The following is a 17,682-nucleotide window of genomic DNA, read 5'->3' as shown; positions in this document are numbered from 1 at the left end:
TTTCTGGACTGTTTCTGGACCTCATCTGGGCCCTCTGAAAACACTGGAAAGACTCCAGCTTATTTGTACAGCCTCTGATCTAATGTCCTAGTCAAGATTTGGTCTACTTCCATCTGATAGGTTCAAAGACCTGCAGCTGGGTGCTTTGTGGTGGCCATTCATAACACATTTTTAAGAAGAAAAGTTCTGTTTGGTTATAATGTCTAATACATCTAACTTTTTCTTATTTTAGGGTTATTTCTAGTAATAGATCACATATTGTGAAGCTACCGGTGAATAGGGTAAGTGTCTGCAGGTTCTTTACTATTTTCTCATTTCTCATGGCTTGTATTAGCATTTTAGGTGTGAGTCTCCTAGCCAAACGTAGGTGTCTACATTCAAAATAATCACATGGACTCCATTAATGGACAAGGGACGGAAATAGGCAGTTTCAGGTCATGACTCATAGAGTCCTGTTGTGAATATCTAAAATAGGTCAAAGGAATAGTGCTCAGAAAAAGCTTATTTGAGGTGAGTAGCTCAAATACAAGTGTCTCCCTTGTAGCCATCTGAGATTGGGTGAGAATAACTGTTTGGTTTTTTACCATATAGAGTATGAGATACAGAATTGTACAGAAAGCAGTACACACAACACGATGTACCAGGAGATCCACAATGAGTACACCTCAAAAAGAGTATAGCTCTTGAATTTTAGACGGGTGGTGCTGAAATTAATTTCTGAGTGTGTGTGCCCCTGATTAAGGATGTGGTTTTTTGCAGCCTTTCAAATCTGAACCTGAATTCAAAGCCAGGTCTGATCAGAATACCATGATGAAATTGTTCAATTTAATTACTTTAGCAGAGCCATATTAGGCTGAAATTTGTTTCAGAAACTTGCATATGTTTCATAAACTGAAAGACATTTTTACTGTTTGATTTCAGGTAAAAACTGAGGTAACGAGACCAATTTCAACTTAGTTCATGAGGTTATTTTTATACAGCCCTGTGTTGTGCGAAACAGCGTGGTATCTTAAGAACTACCATTATGGAAATAGGATGCTTTTGTGTTAATCAACTTCTTTTCATTTATGCACTGTTATATTTTACAGCAACTAAAGTTTATGCACACTCCCCACCAGTTCCTGCTTCTCAGCAGTCCACCAGCCAAAGAATCCAATTTCCGAGCTGCTAAAAATCTCTACGGAAGTACTTTTGCGTTTCAGTAAGTACATGTATTTGTATTAATCAAAGGTTATCAAAATGCCATCCTATTTTTTTGTTCTTGCCATTTGAGGTTTACAGCTGTGAATTTATTGTTTTAAAGGATTACTGGTTTCATTTTGCATTTTACCCCGTGGATTTTAATGCTTGCTCTTTCATTTTTTCAGTGGTTCACACATTGAAAATTGGCATTCCATCCTGAGGAACGGCTTAGTTGTTGCTTCCAATACAAGGCTGCAGGTAAATAGTAGACTAAGTTGACTTCAGCTAACCTGTGTGTGCTTGATTACATACTAGCTTAGGCAAGTTTTCAGGGGGTGTGGTTCTGGTAGTCATATAGGTGGAAAAAAGGGATGATTCTATGATTCTATGATTTCAAATACTGTCTTGTTTCATGGAAAAAGTACTTTTCCGATGCCATTAAAATAAAATAATACGTCTGCTAAAATGGCTAGAAAATCCCATTGCCGGAATCAGTGTTTCAGTTTTACATTGCAGAGCAGCACCTCCAGGAGGTTTATCTCGGTACTGCTTAAAAGCAGTCTTGGGATTAAAATTTGGTGCTACATAAACTATCTCCATATTACAGGATCCAAAAGCCTACTAGATTTACAGGAACTGGGTTTGCAGCATCTTAACTTCTCTTCTGGTTTCCTTGAGAATGGAAAGATGAGTGTACTGGCCAGGAGGGAGCTATTCCAAACCTTGGTTCGTTTTCTCAGACTGAATGATCTGGAGACCACTATTGCAGAACGAAGTAGGCAGTACCAAAGCGACTGGGGAGCTGTAACTCAGAGTATTTTAGCATCGTGGCTTTGACAGCTCTTCCCCAGAGCTGAATCCATGGTACCTTGGAGGAGGATCCCAGGGTGTTGACTAAGGATCAGGGTACAGAAGGCACTGAAAAAAAAAGGAAATGGAAATCTCTGCTGTTCCTCTTAGTGGTTTGAGTGGTTTTATTAGTATCTTTGGAAGATAATTCCCCAGGAAAGCAGGATTTACATACCAAAATTCACCAAAGTAAACCCCTTTGTTTATGCTTACTTTTTTGTTGAGGGTTGAGATACTGGAAGTAGGAGGAAGCAGTAAAGCCCTATTTTATACAAGTCGTCATTTTTAATTCTCTTATACACCTAAGGCATATCCTGAGCCCAGTTCATCCTGTTTAAATTAGTACCAGTCAGGAAAAATATGTACTCACCAAGGATTGTATACAACGTTGTGGGATCTGGAGGAGTGAAAGCATGTTTGCACATTCCTGTGAGAGCTCTGGCACATTGCAGAGACAATGTAAATGTCACTGGGCCACAGGAAAGAAATAAGGATGAGCATGACTCTGAAGCCCAGTGGTCATAACATCTACCTGGGTAGGATATACTCTGGGTTCTCATTTGTGCTCCAGCAACTACTTGGTATGTATTTCTTTAAAGGCTTTTCCACATAAAGCAGTTGGTCCCTGGTGGAGAAGTGAAGCCCATACTTCCCCCTTTCCAGACAAGAAAATGACTGCAGGGCTAATAAAAAGTGCTCACTTCTGTTGTTTAGCCCAAGCTTCATGACATGGAACAGTGATATTGGTGAAGAAGAGTCTTCCCTTTCCTCTGTTCTTTTCAGACAGCTGGTGGCTTTGTGGCTAAAGCTCAGTTCTGCAGTGATGTAATGTGCGTGTCTGAATTGGCTCAGGCAAAAGCTAGATTGTAAGCCATTCCTCCAGTACTCAGGCTGAGATAGTCACTAAATTTTTCTATAGCGTATGACCAGTGTGATCACCATCTCTTCATTTCTTACCTTAAAGAAAGTGAAAGCAGCTGTTTCTGCTGTTGATTCACGGAGGTTGGCTCAGGCTGCGCTTCCTGCACACGTGCTGAGGCTGCGCAGCCTTACTAAGGCTGAGGTGTATTTGGCCATGTACAGAAGCACCTTCTGTAGGCATCCGCCATAGTAATGTTAGATTTAAAAACTGAAGATGCTATTTTATATATAAATCTGATGTAAAATTATGTTTGGGCATTTGGACATAGTTTCCAGAATATACTTAAAGACTTCTTGGAACACTACTTATTACCAGGCAATAAATTCATGCAGTAGGGCAGATGCTTATCTACATTATGACCTATGCCTATCATTGTTATTGTGTCCAGATAACCAAATTAATGTTAAACAATCACTGCGCTCTTTTTCAGCTCCATGGTGCAATGTTTGGAAGTGGAATCTACCTTAGTCCATTGTCAAGCATATCATTTGGTTACTCAGGTGATATTTATAAATCACTCTAAAGTTGGAGAAACATACGGGGGTATCTTAGTCTACTGCTTTTCTTACCAGCTTCACTGTTGACAACACTGTATTAAATTTTATCTTTGTTGATCAAGATTTAATTTATTCAAAAAAGAGAAAATATAAATTCCCTTATTAAGTACCTGTCCTTATTTTCCAGTGTGCTGAGTATCTTGAAACTCTGCTTGAAGTAAATAGTTGCTAATGCTGGATGCTGTGTGTAATGGAGCAGGTCTTGATTATGCAGTGGAAATGCAACCTTATGTTTGTGATTTTTTGTCAATATCTGCCTAAATCCATCCAACATTATCTACGGATCCATGGGCTTTTACAACCTGATCCGACGAAACAAATATTCATCAATAGACATGTTCAACTCTGTATATTTAAGAGTATTCCCAAAATCACCATGTCAGGATTACACAGAAAGTACAGAACAGCGTGTTTATTTTAGCGTAAGAAGGGGAGGGAACTTAAATTGTCCCACTAGCAAATCCAAAAGTGAGTTGTGCAGATTTCTCCATATAAGAATTAAATCCTAAATAGAAACATAATAGAAACAAGATATACCTACATGTACATTAAGAAACTTAAGAGATTTTTTACTTTTTCCTTTAGGTATGCTGTATTTACCATTTCCTCAGATATAAAAGTGCTGGTATAGTTGAATGTGTATTTGTGTGCATGTAGATAATTCTGAGAGTTTTTGTTATGCTTTCTGATTTTCAGTATTTTTAGTTAATGTCACAATTCATCTTAAATGCTCAGCATTTTTTACTACTATTTATTTAATTTCAATATCAATAATCTCCACATGCACTTTTAGCTTTTCAGAGATTACACGAGTATGGAAGCTTTTCAGGACTGACTAAAAGTGCAGGTTGCAGTATCATTATCTAACAAAATGCCCTTCTTTTTGGACAACACTGCTTTGTCAACTCCAGTGTGTTTTTTCTCATCTCTCTGACTTTCTTGGTCCCTTCCATACAGTCTCCTCTAGAAAGGAGGCTACGTTCCTATGAAATATGTAATACTTGATGCCAGTAAAAACCATGGAGTCCTACACTCGCTGTTCCTTCAAAGAGTTAAACTTCCCCATAATTCAGTCTGTGTTTGTGAACTGCCAAGAAATACGAACGAGATAGTGGAAAGGCAAGGAAGCCTGCAGTAGCATACAATACGGGAATTTTACGTAAACCAACATGAGGAATATGAGAGAGACCTGAGGCACAAACATGGTGTTTAGATTTCTGAGGTGGAAATTGAACCCAGTGTGGCTGACAAATAATTTAATACTGTTACATGTAGTAAATTAATTAAACCAAGGTAGGCTTTAAAACTTTAAAAAAATTAACTACTCCTAAAAATTAATTAGACCTTTAATGATTCTAAATAAAGTGTTAAAGATTGATATCTAAAGTTCTTTCTCTCATGATTTTACTATCCCACACACAGTAAATCAGACTGTGTTACTTCAGCCTGAGTAGAGTCACTTAGACTCAAGACATGCTGACATGCAACTCTGTTAAGCAACCACCTAAGAGCGTTCCTGAGCTGAATTCAGTGGCATTTAAGCTTATGTTTATTTGTCTTTGGACCTGCTTAATGCTAACTTGACTTTCCTGAGGTCTTTGCCATACATACAGATGCACTGGTCATTTGCAGGTTTAAATTGAGATACTCTATGACAAAGTTAACAAGCTTTTTGGGTGCAATGCAAAGGACTGTGATTCCCACTGTGCTACCTGTTTCATTCTCCATATGTAACTTTGCTTACTATGGTATTTATATGCCAGGGTATCTTAAATGATTTTTAATATTCTTAGGGATGAATAAGAAGCAGCAGAAGGTGTCAGCTAAAGATGAACCAGCCTCAGGCAGTAAGAGCAGTAGTACATCACAGGTATAGTACATCAGTCATCTCTATAAGATTTATGATTTTATGTTTGGGAACTTGATAGCTGAAAAGCAGGTAGTATTCCCTCTGTGAAAGCTAACGGTTTTATTTTATTGAATGAAATCAACAACTTCAGAGACCGAAAACATCGAATACAACTGCTTTTCGTAACAATTTATGGAGTACACTGCAGGTCTCATGCCCTTTTTTTACAAGCAGAATAATCTAGGAAGAGAATGAAAATGAAAGACCGGTTGCATTATGACTTTTAGCAAGCCCTTGCTTTCTGAGTTCTAGACTTGCGGAATAATGATGCAAAAAGAACTGAGAGTGCTTATTTCTGGAAAATGAATATCATTTCATATATAGCAGTTTTTCTTTTTCATGGTTTTTACATGTTAAAGCATTACAATACTTTATGTAAAGCAAACTCATAGCATTTATGTGTGCAGCTAAGTTATGAGAAAGAAATCTTACATCTGTCTCCATAGTTAACACGTAGAAACTGCAGAATAATCTGGCTTCAGAGAGAGACTGGTATATAACAGCAGAAACTGTCAGAAATGGGAAGGCCAGTAAAATATCAGGGTAGTGTCCAAAGAATTGGTGATCATGTTCACCTTTTTTTTTTTTTTGGCTACAATTTGTTTATTGGTAACACTGATATTTCTAATAATATTATTCATTCTGTAAAAATTGGGAACTTTTCTTTCTGGATAAAGGAGTTTAAATCCCTCCTACAATAATCCAAGCAAATAGTATAAATGTTTTTAGGTTTTCTATTAAATTTAGAAATAAAATAGATTTTTTTTAGAAAGACTGCCCCTATCTTTGTTTACTAATAAAGCACTGAAAATAGCAGCCCTCTCCTTCGTTACTTCTTTGCTCAGTTTGTCTTACTGCACTAATTACGTTTTCTCATGTTTTTACATCTCAGTCACAGAAGAAAGGACAACAGTCACAATTTTTGCAAAGCCGTAACTTAAAATGCATAGCCTTATGTGAAGGTAAGCTGAAAGCCCTTGAAAAAAGTGTTTTAGTCATAGATACTGTGTTACTGGATGCAAATCAGTGAGACCTTTAGTTCCAGTATTGGTTGGTTTTAGGTAAAGAGACTACTGGTAGGCATACGAGTACTTGTGTAATAGCTGACCTTTATATTTCAGTTCAGAACATTTCCCTCGTCGAACAAAACCTGTAACACATGCTTGATTGATCATCTGATGTGTCTTTGAAATGTGACTGTATTCCTGAGCCATCAAGATAATCTTTATTTGAAGATAGCCTTTATTTGAAACACTGATTTCTTGCAAGCTCTTTACAAATGCATTAAACACCTAAAAGTCAGAAAAAAACAGCTTTCCTATTGAATTTCCAAATGATTTTTCACTGTTCAAGCAAGTATACTCTTCATCTGGTAGCTAGTCTGTTCTCTCTGACTGTTTCAGAAATCTTGTGAAGTTAAAATCCAGTGCATATGAGTACAGTCATTCTTGAAAGATTTAGCTAGTCTTCTAATAACTAATGAAACATCGGAAAGGTTTGAGACCAAAGAATTATGAAATTTGAATGAGAATTGTACCAGAAATTTAGTGTCATTGGCCAAAAAAAAAAGAGATTATATGAAACTCAGTTTGCCCTTCATTTGGAGCATTTGTTTATTTTTAAAAGTAACAATTAAGACAGACAGTAGAATTTAGTTCAAAATGGAAGCTTTAAGCTATGTATGCTACTTCTGTATATATATTTATATATATATACTTGAGACTGTTCAAGTGAAATATTTAATGTGATTGAAGAGATGCCAGTCGACATGAAAATGCAATTTGATCTGGACAGAAAAATACACAAATTTCATTCTAAAACTTTCAGAAAAAGATATGAAATGAATCTAGGGTTTACTAGAATTTACTTGGCCTTTAATGCCTGAAGTTCCTAAATATAAATCACATCTTTCACAGGGACTTTTTCATCCATGTAATTTTTTCTTCATGCTTATTAATGGATTATTGATTTTATAAAGGTGAATTTAAAATATTTAGTATATTTTACTTCATGTTCACTTCATTTTTCTGTGGAAAGAAGTGTTATGGGGAGATGGTTAATATAGATTTTAGATAAAATTAATTACAGGATATAAATATTTGTTAAAAATTACAATTCATGGAAGAAATGGTATGAAAATTGAATATGCATTTACTCATGGTAGTAATAGAATAGAACAGAACAGAACTAGGTGATCTTTAAGGTCCCTTCTAATCTGAAACATTCTATGATTCTATGAATAGAATAGAATAGAATAGAATAGAATAGAATAGAATAGAATAGAATAGAATAGAATAGAATAGAATAGAATAGACTATTTCAGTTGGAAGACACCTACAACAATCATCTAGTCCAACTGCCTGACGAATTCAGGGCTGACCAAAGGTTAAAGCATGTTATTAAGGGCATTATCCAAATGCCTCTTAAACACTGACAGGCTTGCGGCATTGACCACCTCTCTAGGAAGCCTGTTGCAGTGTTTGACCACCCTCTTGGTAAAGAAATGCTCCCTAATGTCCACTCTGAACCTCCCCTCATGCAGCTTTGAACCATTCCCACGCATCCTACGTTACTGTTTTCTAAACATCCTCCTTAGCAGCCCTGTGGCCATTTAAAATCAGTTTTTGATAAATATACTTTTCATTTTTCATTGCAACTAACAACTGGCTCCCATAAGACAAGTATCTGTGTTTTCTGGAAAACGTAACATATTTTGGAAACAAGAATGAAGTTCATCTCCCTGTTTGTACTAGAAGCGAACTCAGTCAGCGCCACACCACAGACATGCAGTGGAAAACAACACATTCACAGAAGACTGTTTGAAGTGTATAAAAAAGCAAATATTTTAAAGCGTTATTTTCCAGGCATGATTTCATCACTATGAAACTTACACTTTCCCTCATAGTGATAACCTCATCCGATCTGCACAAACATGGAGAGATATGGGTAGTTCCCAATACGGATCATGTGTGTACAAGATTTTTCTTTGTGTGAGTACAAAGCTTCTCTTGACATTCAACTTCTTTTCATCCTAGACCTTTTTCCCCATGTTCGCTCCAACAGTTGAAACTGAAGTAGATAATAGACGTTTCTTCCTAATTCCTTTCAGTGCTACTTCATTTTTTTATCTTTCTCTGTACTTACTTTTGTTAGGAAATGTATGGGTAAGCAAGTGACAAAGGTTTAGTAGATGTTTTGTTACAGGATAAATTAATGGAGAGTTACTGATTTTTCCCACTGTATAGCATTACCTCATGTTACAGTAAGTCTATCCATGTATCATAAAATATCATATCTATTTGGCCGTATGTTTTAAGATGGGGAATTCATTGAAGGCTTCCTGTCTATGATGTGAGCATTTCCCCTCTCACCTATGGCTTGTCCCCTTGGGGTCCTAGCAGCTTATTCAGCCTCGGAGTTTCAATGACAATGGCAGCTTTACCACACTTTGCTCTCTAGAATTTAGGATCTGCATGTCATGGTGAAGTGCAGGAGAGCATTTTAATAGAAACATGTTAACATATGGAATGAGCACTCTCGATTATTGAATGAAATGGAGTTTTGGATGTTTTTAGTTAGATTAATAATACACTAATTTGATTTTATTTTCTGTACCTTTTCTTTTAGTTATGAAGATGGTCAAGTGGGTGATACAAGTATAAATACACAGGAACCAAGCATTCATAAAGAGATTCTTCGAGTCATTGGCAATCAAACTGCTACTGGTTAAAAGGACCACTCTTATTTAATTGATGTGATTTGGAAGCCTTCCTCAGTCTCAAAGCTGGATTTTGAACTGAAGAAGACGTGAAAAACTAATTTATTATTATTATTCTAAGCAAATTAACCCTTTGAATACTTACTGTTTTCTTACTTAGTATTTCTTATCTCATCAAAATACCTGAGATGGTATGAATTAGCAACTGTAGGGGTGCAAAGTCTATTAATATACTACAACTAATAATAATTAAACAGGCATTTGGGTTGCTCACAATAAACAGACTTTAAAAAGGAGTTTTGTGCTGATATTTTTATATTAAACTTCAATTGGAGGTTTTAGTACTGTATACTGGTATTTTAAATTTAGAATGACTGAATTATAGGCGAGAAGATTTTATAGCGGAGCACCTGTATTATGCAGGATACTTTGCAATAAGTAAAATATTCTCATATTTAAACACAAAAACAGGTTGTCTGGAACATGTCAAGTTAAAGAGATTGGTTACTTGCAGCTATCTTTGATTCATTTTATTTTACACAAATGCAGCTAGGATTTAGAGTCAAAGGTTAAAACAACAAGACATTTTCTATTTAATGAGTGAAACAAAGCAAAAAGTAGTGAATGTGATCGTGTATATTTAGTTTTCTTTATCTTCTCTGGAAACACTGTCTTATCCATTAAGCAGCTCAGTTGCATTTTTTAATTATACGAGCCTAGCAAGCATCTGGAAATCCTGAAGCTGTTAACTTCCTTTTGTCAAACTTGGGTTTTGTATACTAGATTTTACATTTTCTTTAGATCAACAAGGTTCTTTAATGTTTTCATCTTAACTTCAGTGAAACTGCTCTGTGGTTAAATCTAGCCACATAAAAGTATGTGCTGAATTAAGACTTTTACATGATTGAGTTGATTGTTGGTACATCAGAAAATACAAACAAATGCAAAATTTTACTGATTTTCTCTTTGTGAAATATTTTTATTAATTTATTCCTGAGGGAAAACAAACCAATTCAGATCTCTCTGTCCTTTAAATTAAGAACTGTTTTTTCCAAGTGAGCATGATGGCGACAGAGGTTGGAAGGGGCCCAATCTCCAAGGCATAAAGCATATCCTGCGCCCTAGTGAGTGCCCTTGGTGCCTCACAGTGGCTATCCTGGAGCATCAGTGACACCCTTGAGTACGGAGAGCAGTTCAACTTACCTATTTGTGCAACTATTACAAGCCACCTCAGAAAGCAAAAATAGACCAAATCCTCTATTATGTTATTTTCATAATAAACATACTGAAGCACCAAGTGACAGCATAACAGAGCACGGGTGGGTTTGCTTCTTTTAAACAGAACTGCATTAGAAATGCTGTAATGGGTGATTCCTTCTTTCTAGTTCAAGCTACATTCCGTTATTACTTGCTGCAATTGAAGCGCCCTACAAGTAAAATAGTGTTACTGGGCCTAGGAGTGCATACTTGGAGGTGTATTTTAGCATTACAGACTTATCTGCTGGGGCCTTCAGTTTTTCCGGGTTCATATCTAGACTTGTAAAGTCAATCCTGTTTGCAAATCCACATTTTGCTGTTGAGATTCTGTTGAATTTCATCTCCATTTGGTGGGCCCCTAATTTGAGAATCACTACTCTAATTGTTATCTTTTGTGTTGGGACGCAGGTTAACTTCTTGAAACAAAGAGGATTCCTGAAATTTGTCTATCTGCGTAAGGACTGCCTTACGTTGTGCAGCTGCACAAAATCAGCATAATTCAGAAGTGGAGCTGAAACCCTGGAATGACCATCTCTCTGTAATTTGTCCTGCCATATGTGTCTCAATCACTATGTTTTGCATAACAAAAAGAAACTGGGAAGCAAATCCACAAAGATATCCTACATTTACTTGCTGGGCTGATAGTCCACCACTCTGGGAGGCCTCCTCAAAAAAATAGGAGAAAAGAAAGATGACCATGAGTCAGCTGGAGAAGCCAAGTAAGCAGTCATCTTCCCTGTCCCTTCAAGCTGCAGCAGGGTCACAAGTGAACCCCTTGGAGGAAGAAACCTGAAATGTAGCTATGGCAGCGAGTCAGCCTTGGGTTGCACAGTGGGGTCATGATACTGGCCATGCCCAGTGCCATCGTAAGTATAACCACCGGAAGGGGGAGGGAAAATACATCTGTACCAAATTTTAAGGCTGCTCAGAGATTTGTTTGAGATGGATGAGCAGCAGGAAGGGACAGTGTGGAGGAAAGCAGGGCTCTGAGGTATATGGGGGCCTTGCTGTTGTAAGGTGCCCACTTCAGGGAGCGGTGAGGTGATGGGCTTACGTACTGGGGAGAAGGAGGGTAGCTAAGAGTAAAAGGCAGAGTGTGACAAGCACAGATGTTACATAGCGGTGGGAGAGGGCAAAACCTCTCAGGGAGAAAGGTAGTTCTGAAGGGACAAGGGGTTTGCTGGTAGGAAAGAACAAAACAAAAAATAAAAAATGAGGAGCCACAGAATTACTAACAAGTGGCATGAGCAGCTCAGGTCCCACACACTGCATGGCAGGAAAAGGAACTGTGAGAATGAAGCTGCAGCATGGGGAAACACAGCTCACAGAGGTATGGGGCAGCTTCATGCCCAGGGACACTTGGGAAGGTGTCACGTTCTAGGGGACAGTGCAAGGACACAAGCCCAGTGACACACAAACATCAGTTGAATTAAACCACAGTTCACTTGCTGCACAGTAACTCAGTCACTTTTTTCTTTAGCCAATATATTAACGAGAAGCTTCTTCTAAGGTGTTAAATTATCTGCAGGTGAGCATTGTTTAACAAAGTACTAGTTCTCATAATTTTTAAAAGGTGAGGGTAAAGAGGGAGGTCTTTGGGGATCTGTTACTCAACAGTAAATAGCCTGTCTATAGCAAACTTCACAGCTGAAACAAAGACTTTATCACCAAGAACTGGAATGAAAAAAACTCAAGGATGAGATTTTCTTTAAAGGTTTTATCCAGGGGCAGAAGTTGCATATTGCCAAATTCTTCCAAATACTTGCATTCACAAGGATTCCAGGGAATGAAAAATAAAAAGCCAGGCCCATCTAAGCAAGGACCTTGTGTTATCCCCAAAGCCCTTGCATTTCCTTTTGTCTGTTATCATGCGCATGTATTGGTGATAGAGCAATCTTTGTATCTCCCTCTATAAAGCTGTAGGTTTTCACAGATAGCTTATAATCAAAGAAAATAGACGCCCTAGCTCTTCTATCTCTCTTGCTAGAAATGTCTATGAAGCCATACCTATCTAGCTGTGACCATGTCCAGCACAGAGCAACCGAAGGAATTCTTGGGAAAGAATTTTTAACTTGTTCCTACATCCCACAACAAATTACAAGCCCTCAAATGGGGAAACCTTGATGGGAAAATTATGTTAATAGCTTAATGTTGCACCCTAATTATGAATTGACATATTTATACTTCTGAATATTTTAAACATTGAGAAAGAAATCCAAAAAGAGGTTTTTAAACCTTTACTGAGATTCAGGCAGATATTTAGCATTCAAGGGGTTAAGCAATTTGAGTTATCTTTTGTCTGTTTTCTTCAGCAGTGCTACACTGTTTTGATAACCTGAGTCTTTGGTTGCATATTACTTACCATAAAATGGCCAGTTTGTGTAATGTTCTGCTTAATCTTTTACAGGAACTAGCCAATGACACCGGGACTGTTTATGCTTATATTTTTCCTCTGCAGCCCTTGAAAAACTGTTATTGATGATGTATAATTTTAATATTATAGCTGTTGGTACTAAAAATGCATCTGATGAATAATGCTAAGATTATGCTTTTGTTAATACAAATATAAGATCACTCCAAATGAAGACTTTGTGCTTAGATCAATTACACTTTGCTTGTAAACCACTTACTACTGTGGAAGCAATTAGCATACTTCCAACACAGATGAGTACAAAGTGCGGAAAAAAAAAAAAAAAAAAACGAAAAGGGACAACGGAATGAAAAGATTCATGATTTAAAAAGACACACCTAAAAAAAAAAACTAAACAAATATAAAAACAGTATCTAGTTACTTAAGCACTGTATTAATTTATATGGATTTCTTCTTGGCTCTAGAAAACGTAAGTCAGATAACAGAAACTATGAGCCACGACCAAGCAGGAGGTGATGCTACGGGAGCAGAAGCACGCTGTAATCTTAGCATTTTCACAGCAGATAGGTTTGGGGCCCGATCCCGCCTTGTGCTGAGCACCCATGGGAGGTGCTGGGTGTCAGCCCTCAAACAGATGTGGGTGGTTTTTGTGCTAGTCGCTCCTCGCTCTCGTGGTAAGTTTTTCAGAAGCCACTGAGGTGAAGGCCTGTGGCCATGGGGTCAGCGTGTAGACACCCACACATTGCATGGCCTGTAGGCCTGGGCAGGAGCTGGCAGGACTCATCTGCACCGTGGCTGGGTGAAACTTAGATAAGATACTAAGAAGAAATTCTTTACTGTGAGGGTGGTGAGACACTGGAACGAGTTGCCCAGAGAAGTTGTGGATGCCCCATCCCTGGAGGTGTTCAAGGCCAGGCTGGATGGGGCTTTGAGCAGCCTGGTCTAGTGGGAGGTGTCCCTGCCCAGGGCAGGGGGGTTGGATCTCAATGATCTTCAAGCGCTTCCAGCCCAAACTGTTCTACGATTCTATGGCCGGATGGCAGCCCTGGTGGCGAGGCTGAGGGGGAGAGACGGACAGCTGGGCCCAGCCTTGCCATGTATGGTTCCTCTGCCATCTGCCGGCGCTGTGGCCATGGCGCCGGCAGCATCGCGGCAGCCCCCACACTATGGCAGCCCCCACCAGGCATCCACTTTTCTCTGGGGGCACGTAGGGTCTTGCCACGCTGTATTCGCAAAACTGAGGCGTTAATCTGGTGTCCTGCGCAATTTCTTCGTTACAAACGCTACCTCAAGGTGAAAAACGAGCCTGTTGACTAAACAGAGCTGGTTCTGTTGTTTGGAGAGCGATTAAGATACATGTAGCACTGAAAGTGGTTCTGAAAGGATCTTGAGCCCAGTCAGTCAGGCCTATGATAATAATCAAATTTATTGCTTAAAGCACTCAGGAGTGCATGGACACTTGTGCTTCAGAAGGGGATAAATAAAAATGGGAAGATTTACTCAAAGCAGAGCGGCGTTCTGCGGGCGCGGTGTCATATAAAACGCGCGAGGATGTCTCCAGCAGTTTGACTCCAGACGGGGGTTTGGGACGGCCGGGTCTGGAAGCGCTGACCCCCTCTGTCTCTCCCGGGGTGGCGGTCCCGCAGCCGGGCTCACTGGCTGCAGCAGCGGCCACCAGCAGGAGCGGGGGGAACCCAGTGCCTGCAGCTGCTGTTCCCCAGTATTTTGATGGCGTGGCTCCTGCCGAGTTTCAGTCCGCCGCAGAACAGCTACGATGTAAATTACTACCCATTTCACGTTGCATTGGGGATTTGTATACATACTAGTTGTAAGACTTTTGTCAAGTAGTTTTTAGATGAACATATCTAGTGTGTGAAAAACCTGTTGAAGAATAGATTACATTAAACATTTACCAGCAAGTCAGTAAAAATAGTCGTTATATACAGACGTTCAATATAATTTAATGTTCTAAAAATAATTTTTTAGTTTACCCAGTATGTATTGTATCTTTGAATTTTAAGAAGCAGCCACTCCTTTATGTAAACATAAAATATGCCTATGTTTCTTTTAACTCTACAGCCTTTTTTTCTCCAAATAAATTTATTAAATTCTGTGCACAAAATAGTACTGCAGCCTGCTATTTAGCCTATGGTGCCTTAGAGTTACTACAAATATTTAACAAAATGTACATAATGTAAATACTGCCAGAAGATCACTAAGGCCAAATATTTTCTCTATTCACTTTTTACTGCACTTGCTTTCTATTGCTATTTAAGCCTCTTTTATCCAGCTTTGTAACAGTTATAACATTGTAGCCAATGTAAACGTTTACTTTCAATAAATCAGAATTTGTTCAACAAGTACTGTGCATTTGGGCACTATTTTGAGAGCACTGTTCAAAGTTAAAACAGTCATCTAAGAATGAAACTGCGTCTGAAGGAGATTCTTGACTTTTGCTAATCTCAATGACATCTAAAGGTTATGCCATGCTTTTAAAAAAAAAATTAGTACAATTTTCCTGCAGTGATAATTTTAAAACACTTAGATGAACAATAAAACCAGCTTTCCATGCTATGTTTATCTGAATGGGTTACACATCTGGTTCAAAATAGAGATACTGGAATTAAAGCAGTATTTTGTATGTACAATGTCATATAAAATGCATAAGGATGTATCAAGATGCATTTTATAATTGCTTTTAAAGTAGTCCTCCATTTTTGTGTAGACCTGTTTTTGTCATGAAAACACAGCAAATATATGACAAACCATGTAGTACTTTAATGTGGGTATGTTTAAAGTATAAATGCACATCTGCAGCTCATAAAATATACAGACATTTGTGGGACTGGTTATTAATTCAGTGAGTGTACTATTTTTTTTCACTGCGTATGAGCTCATTTTAATTATATGGGTGGATATTAACTTGTATCTTTTGAAAATTTTAGCTCTTGCTTTGTTAAATTTATTATTTTTTTATTGTGGATTTTGGATTGGAAAAGTCAAGGTGGTACTATTATTTTGAATGCTGTTAAATATTTTATACAAATACAACTATGCGAGAGAGGAAAAAATACATCATTGCTACTCTAAATGACTGATAATTTGCCTTTGATTGGAGTGTATAGGCTGGAGCTTGAATTCTAAACTGGCAGAGATATTCTGTATTTTGGGGACCTTAAAGTTGGAGGAAACAGTAACTTCCAGACTCGCAAAACAGGAGCTGAATCCATGGTGAAATCTCAGACTTCACTAAAACCAGTACCCACAGATAGCAGGAGGGACAGGATTTATACCACCAGCTTTGGCTTGATTGCTACTCCATTTCCAAGCCGCTGCATTCAAAGCTCTTTCAATATGCATCAATAGTCAGTTTTCCATTGAGAAAGTTTATGGCATATTGTATTCACCTGTTGAACACTTCAGTGTGGGACCTTGGAGGTTAACAATCCAAACATTAATTGACAGCAATACAAAATTATTGCAATGGACCAGAGCTGCTTTCAAGTCCACATCCTAGCCTTTATCAGGAACAGTGCGGTGAGCCGGACTAGGGAAGTGATCATCCCCCTGTACTCGGCACTGGTGAGGCCCCACCTCGAGTACTGCGTTCAGTGTTGGGCCCCTCACTTCAAGAAGGACATTGAGGTGTTGGAGCGTGTCCAGAGAAGGGGTACAAAGCTGGTGAGGGGTCTGGAGGACAAACCTTGTGAAGAACGACTGAGGGAGCTGGGGTTGTTTAGCCTGGAGAAGAGGAGGCTGAGGGGAGACCTCATCACCCTCTACAACTACCTGAAAGGAGGTTGTAGAGAGATGGGGGCTGACCTCTTCTCCCTGGTGACAAGTGACAGGACGGGAGGGAACGGGTTCAAGTTACGTTAGGGGAGGTTTAGATTGGATATTAGGAAACATTTTTTCACTGAAAGGGTTATTAAACATTGGAATAGGCTGCCCAGGGAGGTGGTGGATTCACCATCCCTGGAGGTGTTTAAAAAAAGGGTAGATGTGGTACTTGGGGACATGGTTTAGAAGTGCCTTTTGTCAGGGTAGGTTAAAGGTTGGACTCAGTGTTCTTAAAGGTCCCTTCCAACCTCAGCAATTCTATGATTCTATGATTCTATTGCCTTTTTGAAAGGAGGAAGAGCAGAAAATCTTCTAAGAAAATATGGCCATTGGAGAAAGTATGTGCTGTATTCATTAAACTAAGTTTGCATGCTTGACCAAGTACTTTTTTGTGAATTACTGTGCAATGCAGATTGCAGCAAATATTGTTTTCACAAGTCACACAGCCTGGGCCCTCTCCAAGAGGGATTTGTCCACCTGAAATACAGGGAGGCTGCTTAAATAGAGCTGCATTAAATGAATGAAGCAAAGAGTAACCAAGGGCCACAACTTTAGTATTCTCCAGCTCTCATCACAGTGCAAGCTCTTTAGTTATTAAAGAGAATTCTTAAGGAATATAACAAAGTCTTACTTCAGGGCTCATTGCCTTGCAAAAGCCTAGTGTCAAAACAGGTGAAAAAGGAACAGCACGTGAAAAGAAAAGAAACAAAAACAAAACAAAAAAACCACCAAAACCCATAGATTTTAAATTGGCATTTTTTATTAGGCCACATAATAGCTCCCTCAGGATGATTTTCTTAAATGTGGCAAACATTTTCCATTCACATTCGAGAGAGAGAAGTGTAATTCAACACACAGAAATTGAAGCCTCTGAACGGGGCATAAGACCGTTTTAGTTGCAGCACTGAATGTAGCGAGCCCCTGTTCAAGGCGTCAGCTATTGGATTTCAGCCAGTTCAAGAAAACTGGCATTTTGGAAAATGCTGAAGCAGTGGGAATAACACTAGCAGCAGGAACAGTGACTGCTGCAGAAGCGAGAGCAGCGTAAGTCTCCAGAGATCAAGTCTGGAAAAAAAT

The 17,682-nt window shown here is 38.6% G+C and overlaps 1 protein-coding gene across 4 annotated transcripts in view; it reads left to right on the top strand.

Moving 5' to 3' along the window:
• PARP8 (poly(ADP-ribose) polymerase family member 8) overlaps nt 1–15,657 on the top strand; it is a 124,712-nt gene extending 109,055 nt beyond the window's left edge. The window contains exons 19-28 of one of the 4 annotated variants that reach the window (XR_010069032.1): nt 233–281; nt 1,089–1,201; nt 1,368–1,440; nt 3,384–3,453; nt 5,304–5,380; nt 6,312–6,381; nt 8,325–8,409; nt 9,047–11,260; nt 11,875–11,922; nt 12,802–15,657. Coding sequence is in view for 1 of the 4 variants with exons in the window: in XM_063319701.1 (XP_063175771.1) it covers nt 233–281; nt 1,089–1,201; nt 1,368–1,440; nt 3,384–3,453; nt 5,304–5,380; nt 6,312–6,381; nt 8,325–8,409; nt 9,047–9,149 (640 nt within the window). In the remaining 3 variants the exon portion in view is untranslated. Of the gene's footprint in view, nt 1–232; nt 282–1,088; nt 1,202–1,367; nt 1,441–3,383; nt 3,454–5,303; nt 5,381–6,311; nt 6,382–8,324; nt 8,410–9,046 lie in introns of all 4 variants that reach the window. The other 3 variants (XR_010069033.1, XR_010069031.1, XM_063319701.1) reach the window with 3 other exon arrangements.
• The last annotated feature ends 2,025 nt before the right edge of the window (nt 15,658–17,682 follow it).

Source organism: Chroicocephalus ridibundus, chromosome Z (genome assembly GCF_963924245.1).
Source record: "Chroicocephalus ridibundus chromosome Z, bChrRid1.1, whole genome shotgun sequence".
NCBI lineage: Eukaryota > Metazoa > Chordata > Aves > Charadriiformes > Laridae > Chroicocephalus > Chroicocephalus ridibundus.
The sequence above is the reverse complement of the archived record's forward strand: the minus strand, read 5'-3'. Positions and strand labels throughout refer to the sequence as shown.